At 46.8% G+C, this 19,436-nt stretch overlaps 1 protein-coding gene across 1 annotated transcript; it reads right to left on the bottom strand.

Moving 5' to 3' along the window:
* Positions 1-17,572: 17,572 nt before the first annotated feature.
* LOC123398415 lies at positions 17,573-19,195 on the bottom strand. The gene is made up of 2 exons (XM_045092889.1): positions 18,698-19,195; positions 17,573-18,143 (listed from the first exon to the last, which is right to left on the bottom strand). The coding sequence occupies exons 1-2, from the start codon at positions 18,813-18,815 to the stop codon at positions 18,016-18,018; spliced, it is 246 nt and encodes an 81-aa protein (XP_044948824.1). The 5' UTR covers positions 18,816-19,195; the 3' UTR covers positions 17,573-18,015.
* Positions 19,196-19,436: the final 241 nt, after the last annotated feature.

The following is a 19,436-nucleotide window of genomic DNA, read 5'->3' on the forward strand; positions in this document are numbered from 1 at the left end:
AAGGTCTGGAACTCCACCATGTTCCGCAACTGAAGAACCAAGCAGCTGATGAGTTGGCAAAACTCGGATCCACTCGGAGAGCAGTCCCGAGTGACGTCTGCCTCGAGCACCTCCACCTTCCCTCAGTCAAAGAAGATCCTTTCACACAGGAACCAGTACAACCAAAGAGTTCGGTAGATCCGACTGAAGTCGATGTACCTGCTGTGGTTGATCTGGTCATGGAGATTCTTGTTGTCATCCCCGATTGGACTGTGCCGATCATTGCATATATCCTGAGGCAGGAATTACCAGAAGACGAAGTCCAGGCCAGGAAGATAGTCCGCAGGTCGAAGTCGTTCACTGTCATTGATGGCCAATTGTACAAGGAAAGCATTTCAGGCGTTCTTCAACGATGCATCTCCCCGGAAGAGGGGCAGCTAATCCTGGAAGAAATTCACTCGGGAACCTGCGGCCATCACGCTTCTTCGAGAGCAATCGTCGTCAAAGCATTCAGAGTTGGTTTCTTCTGGCTGTAGGCAAACGAAATGGCTAAAGATATGGTCGACCGATGTGAGGGCTGTCAGTTCTACTCCAACAAGTCCCACAAGCCAACATCTGCGTTGAAGACAATCCCTCTTGTGTGGCCATTTGCAGTATGAGGATTAGATATAGTCGGTCCATTCAGGACAGGCCAAGGAGGATACACACATCTGTTGGTGGCAGTCGACAAGTTCACAAAATGGATTGAAGCCAAGCCCATCAAGAAGCTCGACGCCCTAACAGCCATCAAGTTTGTCCGGGACATCATCTCCAGATTCGGTGTACCTCACAGCATAATCACGGACAACGGGACAAACTTCGACTCGGACAGATTCAAAGGTTTCTGTGCAAGCCAAGGTATCCGAGTGGATTTTGCTTCCGTGGCGCATCCTCAATCCAATGGACAAGCAGAGCGGGCGAATGGACTTATTCTGCAAGGTTTGAAGCCCCGACTCCTGCGAGAGGTGGGACATGCCGCTGGCGCATGCGTCACCGAGTTACCTTCAGTTCTTTGGGGTCTCCGCACAACCCTGAACAGGTGTACAGGGCGATCACCGTTCTTCCTCGTTTACGGAGCAGAAGCGGTCCTTCCGAGTGACTTGCTTCACAATGCTCCACGAGTCGAACTCTTCTCCGAAGCTGAAGCAGAACAAGCAAGGCAAGATGGAGTAGACCTTCTGGAGGAGGAGCGCGAGATGGCACTGACTCGCTCAACCATTTATCAACAAGATCTGCGGCGCTTTCATGCACGCCACGTCAGGAGTCGCACGTTCCAAGCAGGCGACCTGGTGCTCCGAGTGGATCAGCAAAGACCTCACAAGTTGGCTCCTGCCTGGGAAGGACCCTTCATCATCTCCAAGGTGCTGAACAACGGAGCATACAGACTCTACAACATCGACAGGGAGACAGACGAGCTGCGAGCATGGAACGGAGATCTCCTGAAGCGCTTCTACACGTGACCGTCGACTGAAGCAATGTAAAGAACAAGTATTGATGAAATAATATAAAGCAGATTGAGCTTTTGCAGATTCAGAATTCTTCCGCGATCACAGACTCGGTCTCAAAAAAAACTTGGCTGCGATCCAGAATCGCCTAAGTTCTAACTTTCTCCGAGTGTGCACTAAACGTCGCACTCGGGGACTTAGCTGCGATCAAGAATCGCCTAAGTACTAACTTTCTCCGAGTGTGCACTAAACGTCGCACTCGGGGACTTAGCTGCGATCAAGAATCGCCTAAGTACTAACTTTCTCCGAGTGTGCACTAAACGTCGCACTCGGGGACTTAGCTGCGATCAAGAATCGCCTAAGTACTAACTTTCTCCGAGTGTGCACTAAAACGTCGCACTCGGGGACTTAGCTGCGACCAAGAATCGCCTAAGTATTAACTTTCTCCGAGTGTGCACTAAACGTCACACTCGGGGACTTAGCTGTGATCACGAATCGCCTAAGTATTAACTTTCTCCGAGTGTGCACTAAACGTCGCACTCGAGGACTTAGCTGTGATCAAGAATCGCCTAAGTATTAACTTTCTTCGAGTGTGCACTTAACGTCACATTCGGGGACTTAGCTGCGATCAAAAATCGCCTAAGTATTAACCTTCTCCGAGTGTGCACTTAACGTCACACTCGGGGGCTTAGCTGCGATTCAGAATCGCCTAAGTACATGAGTAATAGACCCTCATTGAGGCTCATGTGGATGTCAAAACAATTGACAACTACACGAGTAGGAGACCCTCATTGAGGCTCATGTGGATGTCAAAACAACTGACAACTACATGCATAACACAACGCCCCGAGTGCGACCTCATAGTCACACTCGACAACCTAGCTGCGATCCCGTATCGCCCAAGTATTTTTTGACCTTCGAGTGTGCCCTACAGATCCACTCGGAGACTCACCAGACCCTCATTGAGACTCATGTGGATGTCAAGACTACTGACAATTACATGAGTTCCAACTCGCTTCGAGTGAGGTCCGCCCGACGCACTCGACGACTTAGCCACGATCAGGAATCGCCTAAGTACTCTATTGCCTTCGAGTGTACCCTACAGATACACTCGGGGACCCCGCAAGACCCTCACAGAGGCTCATGCAGATGTCAAGACAACTGACACTTACATGCTCCGCATGTTTGCCATTGGCTTCACCAAGAAACGCCAAACAAAAACTCAAGCCAAAATTGCAACAGAAGAGCAAACGGTTTGATTCAAATTTGAAGTTCACCTAAAGATAGTCGGCTCGGTGTGGATCAAGCTTACCCACACCGATCCAAGAATGTGATGGCCAACAGCAGTGGCCAAAGTTCCTTACAAATCAACACTCGGCATACCGAGGATAAAGTTTTCTTAAGCGTCATCCGGATTAGCGCCAGGACTGGAGGGCTCTACGAATGTGTCCAGATCGATCCCGTCGGCGATGCGGGTGGCACTCTCAAGGAAGGTTTCCATGAAGTCTTTGAATCGAAGTTTCTTCGTGTTGGCGACCTTCAATGCTTTCAGCTTCTCCTTGCGCACCTCCTTGCAATGCACTCGGACCAAGGACAGAGCAACATCTGCACCACAGCGTGCCGCAGATTTCTTCCATGACTGCACTCAGTTTGGGACCTCCTCCAGTCGAGTCATCAAGTTCTCCATCTCCTTCCGCGACTCATCTTCAGGCCAAAGCTCCTTGTCGATCCGGCCGACGACTTCTCTCAGTCGACCGATGAAAGGACCAACTTTGCCCACGCGAATGTGCGCTCGGAGCAGATCTCGATTGGCGTCCTCGCCGAGTGGAACGTTCTCGCGAATCGACCGCTCCACGTTAGCTGCTTCAGCTTCAGCGTCCATGCAAAAATCTGCAACAACAGGACAAGCAAACAATGAGCGCCGAGTGTAACGCACATACCACAAGCACTCGGAAAAACAGGACTTACCAGCCAGACGTGTCATCATCTGTTGAGCCCAGTCACTGTCGTATTTCACCTGTGCTATGCACCGTTTGTTCAGCACATCCATTTGTCCCATCAGAGCAGTCCTTTGCTTCCCCATCTTCTCAACTTCAGCAGTCAGTGCTTTGTTCGCTTCACGAGCCTGCTCCAACGACTTCTCTTGTTCCGCCAGAACCTCCTTCATACCAGCCATTGCAAGCAGTGCCGCATCCAGCTCACCAGCAAACTGAATCTTCTCAGCCCTGAGAGTCTCGTATGATGTCCCCATTTCACAAGTTTTCTACCAGCCAGCACCAAGAGACAATCAGACAATCCAACAATAAAAAGTCTAAGTTCTTTAGACCCCTGCCGACGCAAGCAGTCGACAGCGGTCTCGGGGACTACACCCAGTGGGTTCACTGAGAGTGACCCCACTGGCATGAAACTCAAGCAGGTCCGCCCTATTGAGATACATGACAACACCTACGCCTACGAGGCTAATACTACCCGACCTGAGTAAAATTACTCTCGGGGACTCTTACAGTAGGTGCACTCCGAGTGCCATAACTGTTCGCAGACGACCATATTATTTACGGATCTGACCAAGTCAAAGACAATATGTATAAAGACAACTGCCGGTGCAAGCACTCGACAGAAGTCTCGGGGACTACACCCACTGGGTTCACTCAGAGTGAACCCATTGCAAACATCATACGGTATCCGAGAACACCGAGTGGGTTACAAGAGAAAAGTAAATACTTACTAGCCCACTTACTCGGATATCGTCCCGCAGCTCCAAGCTCCGCTGGTATAGGGACGCGATGGAGTCGTATGCCTTCTTGGCTTCTCCCGCCATCAGCTCCGCCTGCACCATGGCCCCCTTGGTCGCTCCCACCTGATCCTCCAGGAGGCGCTGGACGTTGAACTCGACATTCGACGAGCCTGGCATCATTCGAAGCTCCTTGGGCATCCCAAGGCCCGCTCCAGTCGGCTCATCAGCCACCAGCGCCGTTTCAGTCGGCGGCATCGCCTCAGTCGGCGGCACGTCCGCGGCGAGGGTAGTAACTGGCGGAGCAACCTCAAGAACAGGCTCCGCAGCTTGCTCAGGCCTCCCATGGTCACCCTCATCCACGCAAATCTCCCCTGACAGACCGAACGGCGCGAGATCTTAGAAAAAGAAAGGGGCAAGACCGAAGACAGAATTCGTGATGCGATAATATAAAACTCTCGGAATTGCTACAACGCACCTAGCTAGGACGAGACGACGTTGTCCGCATCCATGGGATCATCCTCCTGGCGCGCCGGAGAGGTGGCAGAGGTGGCAACCCTGTCGAGTGAAATTCATTCGACCATCAAACAAGAGTTCAATCGAATATCAGAAGAAGAAGAATATCAATACACTTACGTGGAGGTGACGGGAACAATGACCCTCATCCGCGGCAAAGCCTTCCGAGGTTTAGATCCGCTCGGTTTGGCCACCTTGGAAGGCTGACCCGCAGGCTCAGCAGCAACATCCCTGGTCCTCTTGGTGCTCCGAGCACTCGGGACCACGGGAGCAGTGGGCGGAGCACTCGAGGATGCTGGAGGGACCGAGGGAACTGCAGGTTCATGTCGGCGCTTGGTTCGGTGCTCTGGCGGCGGGGGCGGCGAGTCCTGTTCTTCGTCTTCCTCCTCTTCCTCACTAGTCTCTTCCTCCATCTCCCCGCTGTCGGAGACATACTCGGCGCTCTCCACGCTGCCCTCCTGGCTGCCCTCCTCCTCCTCCTCGGCCGGGTTCCCGTTCGAGACAGGAGAAAACCAGTTGGTCCACTTCTGCATAAAATACAGTCGGCGACATCAGACGACACACAGAGATTCAAGCAAGCAATGAAACTAAGACAGTTACGTGCACTCGACAAATGGTACTCACCTGGTTCGGAGGAGGATTGTCCGCGCAGAAAGGCTTCACTCGCCGGGATCCTCTGGGTTCTCGCAGGCGCCTGTGATCTGGAGCACCCACGACGCCACCTTCTCCTCGGTCACGCCCACAACGATGGTCCAAGTGGAATCTTCGGGCCCCGTATAATTCCACATGGCGTGGTCGCGAGCCTGCAGGGGTTGGATGCGCCGACCGAGGAAAACCTCCAGCAAGTCTATGCCGGTGACTCCCCTTCTGACGACGTCTACGAGTGCATCGACCAGAGGCTGGATGTCGTTCTTCTCCGCCTTCGTGAGCGCAAGCTGCTTAGGCGGAGCGGGTCGATCTAAGCTAAAGGGAGGCAGCCCTGTCGTGGCATTCGGGCAGGCAACGTCCTGGCAGTAGAACCACGTCGACTGCCAGTTCCTGACCGACTCACTCAGCTGAAGGGCAGGATAACTACTTCTACTCTTCTTCTGGAAACCTAAGCCTCCGCAGAGCTGGAGAAGGTGTGTTTTATCATCCGACTGACTAAGTCGTTTGATAGTTTGGGATCTAGCAGAGAATATATGTTTGAACAGCCCCCAATGGGGAGGATACCTGATGAAGCACTCGCATAGAACTATGAAAGCAGAAAGATGGGCTATAGCATTCGGGGGAAAGTGGTGAAGCTGCGCCCCGAGGTGGTTCATAATGCCTTTGAAGAAAGGATGCGGGCGCAGAGAGAAACCTCGATATACATGGCTGAGCAGCAGGACGCGCTCCCCCTCCCAGGGAGCCGGCTCGACCTCATTCTCCGCCGGCAGCCTCCAAGACTTGTGCACGATCATCTCGTGCTCCACCAGCTGCAGCAGATCCCCCTCCATCACCGTGGAGGGGAGGAAGTCGCCTTGGATCCACCCCGCCGGCAACGGTCGCTGCCGCCGCTGAGCAGGAGCCGCCGCCTTCCCTTTGTTCTTCCTCCCCTCCATCTTGCTGGTCTGACCCTTGGTCATGGCGGAAGCTGCGGATCCGCGGAGGAGAAGGAGGAGTAAGGAGTTTAGGTGCGCTGGAGGTGGCGAGAAGGACGGAGCAAGCAAAGGCAAAAGATCCGGCGAGCGTAACAAAAAACCCTCGCCGCTGGGATTTAAGTAAGGTTCCGACTGGGTCGCTGGCAGGTGGCCCCGAAACCTTATCCCCCGACCGACCGCGGCGATATCAGTGGAGAGGATGAAGGCGCAAGAATCGAGGCATCAGGCGCTACTCGAGCGCGCTGGCGTCATCCCCCCTGAGAGCGGGGAAATCGAAATTTGAGGATCCCGGAAAATCCGCCGCTGTCAGTTGACTGGTCACGTCAAGAGATACCCTGGAAGCACTCGGTTTCCGACAGTTTGTTCCACAAATACTTCCACTCGGATTGTTGGTCAGAGAAGATAAAATGGATCAAGGCAAGCAACGCCAAAGTCACATCCGTACCAGTCGGATCTAAACTTCAAGCATCGCTTCGTCGTTCCAACCCCAATCCATTTGGGGACTAATGATGGGGTTATAGTCCTAGGGTAGGGTCATAGGCCTGCCCTGTAGGTCCTACCCAAGGACTACCCTTCATAAGGGACAAGGCTCTTGGTCAGTTCCGACTGAACTAAGAAGTTCCCATCATCCAGTCGGTAACAGATCTTCGACCATCCAGTCAGAGACGAGCATTCGGAGTATATCAAACTAACCGACTGGATTCCACTCTGTGCATCGTAACCCCCCTGGGGGAAACGGTCATACGTTTCCACACACCTTTATTAGCATTTAAGACGTACGTTACCTGTAACGTAGGCATTTATTCGCCACTACTCCACCCCTGTGCACCGAACCGTTGTGGAGGGCAGCACACTCTATATAAGCCACCCTCCCCCACTGGTGCAGGGGTTAGCAACTCATTTGTATTCCATATTCCACTCGACAACAAACTCCCAGAGCACTGAGACATAGGACTATTACCTCCGCCGCAGAGGGGCCTGAACTCATACAACCTCGCCGTAGCTAAGGCTCTGCCCATCCTTTTCGTACCCTACACATCTACTGTCAGACTTATACCCACGACACTCTTCAATCTCATTAAAACCCAGAACATCACATAAAGACTTCGGAATCGCAGAAACACTAGCACCCAAATCACACAAAGCCTTGCATTCATAGTTTTTGATTTTGATTTTGATAGTAGGTTCCCACTCATCATGAAACTTTCTAGGGATAGAGACTTCCAATTCAAGTTTCTCTTCAAGAGATTTTATCATGGCTTCGACGATATGATCGGTAAAGGCCTTGTTTTGGCTATAAGCGTGTGGAGAGCTTAGCATGGATTGCATCAAGGAAATGCATTCAATCAAGGAGCAACTATCATAATTGAATTGCTTGAAATCCGAAGTAGTAATTTCATTACTACTCAAAGTTTTAATATCTTCTACTCCACTTTCAATGCTTTTAGCATCAAGATAGATGGACTCCGAATCATTGGGGCGCTTTTCAACCAAAGTGGATTCATATCCAGCCCCATCATCATTGGGTTTGACACAAGAAAACAAAGATTCAATGGGAGTCACACCAAGCACTTTAAGATCTTCGTGATTCTTGTCACGAGAACACGCCTTTTTAAGCCATTCATGTCTAGCACGTATTTGGGCGGTTCTTTCTTTGCTCTCAATCATGGAAACACGCATAGATTTCAAAGTTTCATCCATATTGATCTTGGGAGGAGCACATCTAACTTTCAAAGCATCAATATCACTAGACATTCTATCAACGCTCTTAGCCAAATCGTCAATTTTGAGTAGTTTTTCCTCTATGGACGCATTGAAAATCTTTTGCGAGTTGCTAAACTCTTTGATATTACTCTCTAGATTAGAGGATAATCTATTTTAATTTCCATGAGTATTGTTGTAGGAGTTGCCAAAGTTATTAGAGGAGTTACTACGAAAATGCCTAGGAACATAGTTTCCTCTAAAAGCATTGTTGTTGCCAAAATTATTCCTACCAACAAAATTAACGTCCAAGCTAGCGTTGCTACTCTCAATCAAAGAACACAAGGGCATATCATTAGGATCTAAAGGAGCACTTCTACTAGCAACCAAATTCATTAACTCATCCATCTTAGCACTCAACGAGTTAATTTCTTCTATAGCGTGTACCTTCTTACTAGTAGGTGACCTTTCAGTGTGCCACTGAGAATAGTTCATCATGATATTGTCTAGGAGTTTTGTGGCTTCCCCTAACGTAATTTCCATGAACGTTCCACCTGAGGCGGAGTCCAAGATATTTCTAGAAGCGAAAATCAAGCCAGCGTAGAAGATTTGTATAATCATCCAAAGACTCAAGCCATGAGCTGGACAATTTATAATCATCAATTTCATTCTCTCCCAAGATTGTGCAACACGTTCATGATCAAGTTTCTTAAAATTCATGATATCATTACGGAGAGAGATAATCTTAGCTAGTGGAAAATACTTGGATATATAAGCATCTTTGCACTTATCCCAAGAATCGATACTATTTTTGGGCAAAGACGAAAACCAAGTTTTTGCTCGATCTCGCAACGAGAAAGGAAAAAAGCTTCAATTTAATCACATCATTATCCACATCTTTCTCCTTTTGCATATCACAAAGCTCTATAAAGGTATTAAGATGGGATGCGACATCTTCACTAGGAAGGCCGGAGAATTGCTCTTTCATAACAAGATTCAGCAAAGCGGCATTGATTTCGTATGACTCCGCACTAGTGGCAGGAGCAATCGGAGTACTAATAAAATCATTACTATTAGTATTCGAGAAGTCACAAAGTTTGTTGTTTTCAGTCATGGTGACTTCGGCAAGCAAGCAAGCACATAAGCGAACAAAGAGCAAGCGAGAAAAAGGGCGAACGAAAAGGCAAACGAAAAAGGCAAAGATTTTTTGTAAATTTTTGTTTTTCAGAAGTGGGGGAGAGGAAAACGAGAGGCAAAAAAAAGTAAGTGCAAGAGATGAGTTTGCGACACTTACTTGGATGAGTTCTTGACTTGATCCTCCCCGGCAACGGCGCCAGAAATCCTTCTGCTACGTCGACAGAAACCTTATGTCATCTCTTGAGCTTGCGTTGGTTTTCCCTTGAAGAGGAAAGGGTGATGCAGCACATGAGCAGTAAGTATTTCCCTCAGTTTGAGAACCGAGGTATCAATCCAGTAGGAGAATCTCGTCAAGTCCAGAATACCTGCACAAACACAAACAGCTTGCACCCAACGCTATAAAGGGGTTGTCAATCCCTTCAAGATTAATTGCAAAGTGAGATCTGAAGGCGGAAAGTGCAACAAAGAAAAAGTGTAAGACTCAAAATATGGTGTGGAGTAGACCCGGGGGCCATAGTGTTCACTAGAGGCTTCTATAAAAATAGCAAATATTACGGTGGGTGAACAAATTACTGTCGAGCAATTGATAGAACCGCGCAAAGTCATGACGATATCTAAGGCAATGACCATACATATAGGCATCTCGTCCGAGCCAAGTAGAGCGATACTTTCTTCATCTACTACTATTACTCCACACATCGACTTCTATCCAGCATGCATCTAGTGTATTGAGTTCATGACGAATAGACTAACGCCTTAAGCAAGATGACATGATGTAGAGGGATAATCTCAAACCAATGATGAAAACCCCATCTTTTTACCTTTGATGGCAACAACATGATGCGTGTCTCGCTACCCCTTTTGTCACTGGGTGAGGTCACCGCACGGTATGAACCCAAAACCAAGCACTTCTCGCATTGCAAGAATCATAGATCTAGTTAGCCAGACAAAAGCCACAACTCGAACAGAATTACAAGGATATGAAATCATGCATAGGAGAGATCAGAAGAAACTCAAATAAGATTCATAGATAATCTGATCATAAATCCACAATTCATCGGATCTCGACAAACACACCGCAAAAGAAGATTACATCGGATAGATCTCCATGAAGATCATGGAGAACTTTGTATTGAAGATCCAAGAGAGAGAAGAAGCCATCTAGCTACTAGCTATGGACCCGTAGGTCTATGGTGAACTACTCACGCATCATCGGAGAGGTCATGGTGTTGATGAAGAAGCCCTTCGTATCCGAATCCCCCCTCCGGCAGGGCACCAGAACGTGCCCCATATGGGATCTTGCGGAGACAGAAGCTTGCAGCGGCGAAAAAGTACTTTCGATGATCTACTGATTTTTTCTCGGATTTTAGGGAATTTATAGGCGAAGGCGAAAGACCTAGGGCAGAGGTGGCCCAGGGAGCCCACAAGCCTGGGAGGCACGGCCCCCCCTGGCCGCGGCTAGGGGGCTTGTGGGGTCCCTGCAGGCCCCCTGCCCTGATTCTCACGCTTCCCGATCTTTTTCTGTTTCGGAAAAAATCTTTTTGGCAGTTTCGTTCCGTTTGGACTCCCTTCAAAATCCTCCTCTGAAAGAGGTCAAAAACATGGAAAAAACAGGAACTCGCACTTGGCACTGAGTTAATAAGTTAGTCCCAAAAAAATATATAAAAGGCATGCAAAACATCCAAAGTTTGACAAGATAATAGCATGAAACCATCAAAAATTATAGATACGTTGGAGACGTATCAGAGGACTACTCAGTAGTTCAATGTGCAGTCTTGTATGGCTTAGAGTCGGGACTTCAACGTCGCTTTGAGCGTCATGGAGCATTTGAGATGTTCCAGGAGTTGAAGTTTATCTTTCAGAAGAACGCCCAGATTGAGAGGTATGAGACCTCCGATAAATTCTATGCTTGCAAGATGGAGGAGAATTCGTCTGTCAGTGAACATGTGATCAAAATGTCTGGGTACTCAAACCGTCTAGCTAAGCTGGGGATTGAACTCCCGCAAGAGGCTATCACTGACAGAATTCTTCAATCACTCCCACCAAGCTACAAGAGCTTTGTGTTCGACTATAACATGCAAGGGATGAACAAGTCACCCGGCGAGTTATTCGCGATGCTGAAAGTCGCAGAGTCAGAACTCCAAAAAGAGCATCAAGTGTTGATGGTGAACAAGACCACTAGTTTCAAGAAAAACGACAAAGGCAAGAAGGGTAATTCCAAGAAGAGCAGCAAGCCTGTTGCCAATCTGACGAAGAAACCCAAGGCTAGACCTAAGCCTGAAACGGAGTGTTATTATTGCACGGGACTGGGTCACTGGAAGCGCAACTGCCCCAAGAATCTGGCTGATAAGAAGGCGGCCAAGGAAAAATCAGGTATATTCGATATACATGTTATTGATGTATACTTAATCAGCTCTCGTAGTAGTGCCTGGGTATTCGATACCGGTTCTGTTGTTCATATTTGCAACTCGAAACAGGAACTGCGGAATAAGCAAAGGCTGGCGAAAGATGAAGTGACAATGCGCGTGGGAAGTGGTTCCAAGGTTGATACAATCGCCGTCGTCATAGTTTCACTTCAGTTACCATCAGGATTAGTTATGAACTTAAATAATTGTTATTTAGTGCCTGCGTTAAGCATGAACATTATATCTGGATCTTGTTTATTGCGAGACGGTAACTCGTTTAAGTCAGAGAATAATGGTTTTCTATTTATATGAGTAATATCTTTTATGGTCATGCACCCAATGTGAGAGTATTGTTCATATTGAATCTTGATAGCGATGATACACATATACATAACACTGAGACCAAAAGAGTTAGAGTTAACAATGATAGCACCATGTTTTTGTGGCACTGACGCTTAGGTCATATTGGTGTAAAGCGCATTAAGAAACTCCATTCCGATGGACTTTTGGAGTCACTAGACTTTGATTCACTTGACACGTGCGAACCATGCCTCATGGGCAAGATGACTAAGACTCCGTTCTCCGGAACAATGGAGCGTGCAAGTGACTTGTTGGAAATCATACATACCGATGTGTGCGGTCCGATGAGTGTGGAGGCGCGTGCCGGATATCGTTATTTCTCACCTTCACTCACGATTTGAGTAGATATGGTTATGTCTACTTGATGAAGAACAAGTCTAAAACGTTTGAGAAGTTCAAGCAATTTCAGAGTGAAGTCGAAAATCATCGTAACAAGAATATGAAGTTCCAACGGTCTGATCGTGGGGGTGAATATCTGAGTTTCGAGTTTGGTGCTCACTTAAGACAATGTGGAATTGTTTCACAGTTGACACCGCCTGAAACACCACAGCGTAATGGTGTGTCCGAACGTCGTAATCGTACTTTGTTAGAAATGGTGCGATCTATGATGTCTCTTACCGATTTGTCGTTATCGTTTTGGGGTTATGCATTAGAGACAGTTGCATTCGCTTTAAACAGGGCACCATCAAAATCCGTTGAGACGACACCATACGAACTGTGGTATGGCAAAAGACCGAAGTTGTCATTTCTTAAAGTTTGGGGATGTGATGCTTATGTCAAAAAGCTTCAGCCTGAAAAGCTGGAACCCAAAGTGGAAAAGTGCGTCTTTATAGGTTACCCGAAAGAGACAGTTGGGTATACCTTCTACCTCAAATTCGAGGGCAAAGTGTTTGTTGCTAAAAACGGATCTTTTCTTGAGAAGGAGTTTCTCTCGAAAGAATTGAGTGGGAGGAAGATAGAACTTGATGAGGTTGTCAAACCTCTAATCCCTCTGGATGGTGGCGCGGGACAAGGGGAAACCCCTGTCGTTGCGATGCCGGTTGAGGAGGAAGTTGATGATGGTGATCATGAAACTTCGGATCAAGTTCCTATCGGACCTCGCAGGTCGACAAGATCACGTACTACTCCTGAGTGGTACGGTAATCCTGTCTTATCAATTATGTTGTTAGACAACAATGAACCTGCGAATTATGAAGAAGCAATGGTGGGCCCGGATTCCAACAAATGGCTGGAGGCCGTGAAGTCCGAGATAGGATCCATGTACGAGAACATAGTGTGGACTTTGCAAGTACTACCTGAAGGCCGCAAGGCTATTCAGAACAAATGGATCTTTAAGAAGAAGACGGACGCAGACGGTAATGTGACCGTTTATAAAAGCTCGACTTGTGGCAGAAGGGTTTTCACAAGTTCAGGGAGTTGACTACGATGAGACGTTCTCACCGGTAGCGATGATTAAGTCCGTCCAAATCATGTTAGCAATAGCTGCATTTTTCGATTATGAAATCTGGCAGATGGATGTCAAAACGGCATTCCTTAACGATTTTCCTAAGGAAGAGTTGTATATGATGCAACCTGAAGGTTTTGTCGATCCAAAGAATGCTAACAAAGTGTGCAAGCTCCAACGATCCATTTATGGACTGGTGCAAGCATCTGGGAGTTGGAATAAGCGCTTTGATGAGGTGATCAAAGCATTTGGGTTTATACAAGTGGTTGGAGAATCTTGTATTTACAAGAAAGTGAGTGGGAGCTCTGTGGCGTTTCTAATATTATATGTGGATGACATATTGCTAATTGGAAACAACGTGTAGATTTTGGAGAGCAAAAAGGATTACTTGAATAAAAGTTTCTCTATGAAGGACCTAGGAGAAGCTGCTTACATTCTAGGCATTAAGATCTATAGGGATAGATCGAGACACCTGATAGGACTTTCACAAAGCACATACCTTGATAAAGTTTTGAAGAAGTTTAAAATGGATCAGTCCAAGAAAGGGTTCTTGCCAGTATTACAAGGTATAAAATTGAGTAAGACTCAGTGCCCAGCAACTGCGGAAGATAGAGAACAGATGATTTCCGTCCCCTATGCTTCAGCCATAGGATCTATCATGTATGCAATGTTGTGCACTAGACCAGACGTCAACTTGGCCATAAGTATGGCAGGCAGGTTTCAGAGTAATCCAAGAGTGGATCACTGGACGGTGGTCAAGAATATTCTAAAGTATCTGAAAAGGACTAAGGAAATGTTTCTCGTTTATGGAGGTGACAAAGAGCTCATCGTAAAGGGTTACATCGACGCAAGTTTTGACACCGATCCGTATGACTCTAAGTCGCAAACCGGATACATATTTATTCTTAATGGGGGTGCGGTAAGCTGGTGCAGTTCCAGGCAAAGCGTCGTAGTAGATTCTACATGTGAAGCGGAGTATATGGCTGCCTCGGAGGCAGCAAAGGAGGGTGTCTGGATGAAGCAGTTCATGACGGATCTTAGCGTTGTGCCTAGCGCACTAAATCCAATAACTCTGTTCTGTGACCACACTGGTGCCATTGCTCTAGCAAAGGAACCAAGGTTTCACAAGAACATCAGACACATCAAACGACGCTTCAACCTCATTCGCGACTACGTCGAAGGAGAGGACATGAATATTTGCGAAGTGCACACAGATCTAAATATAGCAGAGCTCCTGACTAAACCTCTTCCACGGGCAAAACATGATCAACACCAGAACTGTATGGGTGTTAGATTTATTACAATGTAAATCGCATGGCGATGCGAGGACTAGATTATTGACTCTAGTGCAAGTGGGAGACTGTTGGAAATATGCCCTAAAGGCAATGCTAAATTGTTATTATTATATTTCCTGTTTAAAGATAATCGTTTATTATCCATGCTATAATTGTATTGAATGAAAACATAGATACATGTGTGGATAGATAGACAAAACAATGTCCCTAGCAAGCCTCTAGTTGGCTAGCCAGTTGATCTAGGATAGTCAAGGTTTTCTGACTATGTGCAAAGTATTGTTGCTTGATAACTGGATCACATCATTAGAAGAATCATGTGATGGACTAGACCCAAACTATGAACGTAGCATATTGATCGTGTCGTTTTATTGCTATTGTTTTCTGCGTGTCAAGTATTTATTCATATGACCATGAGATCATATAACTCACTGGCACCGGAGGAATACCTTGTGTGCATCAAACGTCACAATGTAACTAGGTGACTATAAAGGTGTTCTACAGGTATCTCCGAAGGTGTCCGTTGAGTTAGTATGGATCAAGACTGGGATTTGTCACTCCATGTGACGGAGAGGTATCTTGGGGCCCACTAGGTAATACAACATCACACACAAGCCTTGCAAGCAATGTGACTAAGTGTAAGTCACGGGATCTTGTATTACGGAACGAGTAAAGAGACTTGCTGGTAACGAGATTGAAATAGGTATACGGATACCGATGACCGAATCTCGGACAAGTAACATATCGAAGGACAAAGGGAATGACATACGTGATTATATGAATCCTTGACACTGAGGTTCAACCGGTAAGATCTTCGGAGAATATGTAGGATCCAATATGGGCATCCAGGTCCCGCTATTGGATATTCACCGAGGAGTACCTCAGGGCATGTCTACATAGTTCTCGAACCCGCAGGGTCTGCACACTTAAGGTTCAGTGATGTTTTAGATAGTTGAGTTATATGTGTGGTTGCCGAATGTTGTTCGGAGTCCCGGATGAGATCAGAGACGTCACAAGGGTTTCTGGAATGGTCCGTAAATGAAGATTGATATATAGGATGGTTTCATTTGGTCACCGGAAAATTTCGGGCAATTCCGGCAGTGTACCGGGAGTGATGAATGGGTTCTGGGAGTTCACCGAGAGGGGCCCACCCACCCGGGAGTGAGCCCAAGGCACTAGGGTGGCGCCACAAGTCCTTAGTGGGCTGGTGGAGTCAGCCCAAGGGGCCCATGGTGCCACATAAAGAAATACCAAAAGAAAATAAAAGGAAAAAGGAAAAAGGGGAGGTGGGAAGGAAGGGGAGGACTCCTCCTTCCCAAACCGAATTGGAGGAGTCCTCCTCCTCCTATCGTCGGCGCACCCTTGAGGGCCTTGTCCCTCAAGGCAAGCCCCTCCCCCTCCCTCTTATATATAGTGGTGTTTTAGGGTTGATTTGAGACAACTTTTGCCACGTGCATCTCAACCCTAGACCACATAGTTCTACCTCTAGATCGGATTTCTGCGGAGCTCAGGAGGAGCCCTGCAGGAGTAGATCATCACCACCACCGGAGCGCTGTCACGCTGTCAGAGAACTCATATACTTCTCCATCTTTCTTGCTAGATCAAGAAGGCCGAGATCATCGTCAAGCTGTACGTGTACTGAACCCGGAGTTGTCGTCCGTTCGGCACTAGATCGGAACGGATCGTGGGACGGATCGCGGGACGGTTCGAGGGACATGAAGACGTTCCACTACATCAACCACGTTTCTTAAACGCTTCCTGCTATGCGATCTATAAGGGTACGTAGATCCAAATCTCCTCTCGTAGATGGATATCACCATGATAGGTCTTCGTGTGCGTAGGAAATTTGTTGTTTCCCATGTAACGTTCCCCAACAGTTTTTTGTTGAGACTGAGGCACAACAGAGCGGTCAAAATAGATATAGAGGAACGATTGAGGTGAAACCAATGAAGGTAACCAAATATGTATTCAGAGAGTACTTGATCAGTGAAGTAATCCCGGTAATCTAAGAAAAGTGGCCCGACTACGATGAGGGCGCCATAATATTCATTCAACAAGATAATGCAAGGCCTCATGTCCTCCCTAGTGACGCAGGTTTTTGAGAAGCAGTAGAACAAGCACATTTTTACGTTCGGTTGTTACAACAACCTCCAAACATCCCTGAGTTCAATGTTTTAGACATGTGATTCCACCGCTCTCTCCAATCCTTAACCGATTACAGAGAGCCTATGAATATCCGAGAACTGATACAGGGTGTAGAGGAGGAGTTTGAGAACTATGACGCTCATAAGTTGTTCAAGAGCTACATCACACTCCAAGAAGTCATGGATGAAGTCATGAAATATTAAGGAGGAAATAGCTACAAGATGCCTCACTTGCACAAAGATCACTTACAAAATGCCAGAGAGGAAATAATCGGTGTGTATTGTAGTGTCGAGATAATAGCCGACACAATAGCCATTCTTGAACAAGGGGAATAGGCTAAGTAAAAGGAAAGAAGTAGATAGAGAAATGAAAAGAAAGGATAGGAATTCGTGTCATGTGTATGCCTTGTGTTATGTGTGATATGTATGTCTTGTGTCATGTGTTGAATGAGAAAAGATTGGAGTATGTCATGTGTTTTATTTGAATTTATTTGGATTTATTTGGATTATTTGGATTTATTTGAATTATTTGGATTTATCTGGATTATTTTGATTCTTCTTCTTCTTCTTCTTCTTCTTCTTCTTCTTTTTCTTGTTCTTGTGTTTCTTCTTTCTTTCTTCTTCTTCTTCTTCTTCTTGTTGTTGCTCTTGTTGCTCTTGTTCTTGTTCTTCTTGCTCTTCTTCTTTCTTCTTCCTCTTTATTTATTTATTTTGGTCCTTGAGGAAAATAATTTAAGATCACAACAATAATAAGTTGTATTAGTAATCCAATTTTTTCCTCATACTGTGTTGCAGAAAAGAAGCATGCCACTTTTACAGTCAAAGTCAGTCAACACTGTCGAACCTGTCAACACTGTCGAACTTGGTAGCCAACACTATCAAAAGGAAAATAACTAAAATCTACACAACAAAACACAGATCTATACCATACCAGAGTATAGCATGGAAACATCCCGTTCCATCGTCAACATCGAAATTTATCTCCTCATGAAAAAAACTACGCCTCATCATCTTACCCAATATCCGAACCTTCATATAAACAGAAACATACTTCAAGACAAAGTTCAGAAACTTAGAAACATCTACTCCATTGTGTAGCAAGTGAATAACTGGAAAAAATGTCAACTATTCTTGGTATAACTTCAGATTGTCATGGTAGAATGCAGGCTATAATTGCGAAATTGAAGACAGTGTAAAAGTTCACGCTGTCACCGTGAAGCTAGCCAGCAACAAACAGAACAACTTTGACCTGTCAAATTTAGGTCCTAGATAAATCCTTTGCTCCCTCACTGTCCAGCCGAGCGTCCAACGCATCAGATTAGCAGCAGCTGCATGAAAGTAATAGCAACAGCAAAATAAATCAACAAACAACAGGAAAGTAGCAGCATTATATGCAGCTAACAGCACTACAACAACACCGATTCTAATTAAGATCTCCAACTAATGGCCGATTCAATCGATTCAAGTTTTGCAGAATTGACAAGAGAGTACTCGAGGATCTAGAAATTTGAAGCGGCAATGGATATAATGCCAAGCTTCATCTCTGGACTGAATGACTACATTAAGTAGCATGTATAGGAAGATAAAACTGGCTTGAATGACTACATTCAGCAGCATCAACATTCAGCAGCATCTCTGGTTTGAATGCTAACTATGAGCATTTCTGCAAAATTTACTCCAGCAATTACAATACCTGCTTAAATCTACTTCTGATTTACACTGTCTAATCTTCATTGTAGCTGAAAATTGAAGTTTGCACTATGCATTGCCACTATCTAATCTTGATCGCAGGTAAAAATTAAACTTTGCACTATGCATTGACAGTACCAACAAAGAGAACGAAGAGAGATCACCGACGAGAAGTGAGAGCTGAGGAACTCACCGACCAGTGAGGGCGGAGCAGCGTCCGACGGTGAGAGAAGTGGAGGCGTCGAGCTGGAGCAGCTAGGGACGGGGCGGAGTCGGCTTGGCGATGCCGCAAGAGCCTGGAACATTGTCATCAGTCAATGGTCAAAGGCTGGGCACGTATCCTTGGAGTGGGTATGGCGATGCCGGTCAGTGGTGAGAATCTGATCACGGCTCCGCCGGCACGCCGTGGCTGCTCGCGATTTGCCTCGCTCAGCAAGGGTGGTCGCCTGAAACCTTGGTCGTCGTCACTATGGGAAAAGGGGGGAATTTAGGCGCGACGATGGTGCGTCGCAGCAGCATGGCGCGGGGGCGCGGTGAAGCGTCGCAGCGGCGCGGCGCGGGGGCGCGGTGGAGCATCGTAGTGGCGCAACACGGGAGCACGGGGGAGCTCCACAGTGGCGCAGGGGACGGGGAGCGTCACGGCGACGCAGCATGGTGGAGCTGCTTGGCGGCATGGCGGGGTGGATCGGTCGGGCGGATAAGAATGGAGAGGGAGTGCGGGTTGTGTCAGACAAAACTGGAGGGTTTTTTTAAAAAATCCCATGGTGACAAGTTTTTTGGAACGGAGGGAGTACATTTTTTGGACTAACCTATTAATTTAGTGTCCAATATCAGTTCCTGTTTTTGCATGTTGTTGACCTTTTCAGTAAAACAATACCAAACAAAATCCAAACACAATAAAGCTTTTCGGGGGTATTTTTGGACATAAAGAA

Source organism: Hordeum vulgare, chromosome 5H (assembly GCF_904849725.1).
Source record: "Hordeum vulgare subsp. vulgare chromosome 5H, MorexV3_pseudomolecules_assembly, whole genome shotgun sequence".
Classification (NCBI taxonomy): domain Eukaryota; kingdom Viridiplantae; phylum Streptophyta; class Magnoliopsida; order Poales; family Poaceae; genus Hordeum; species Hordeum vulgare.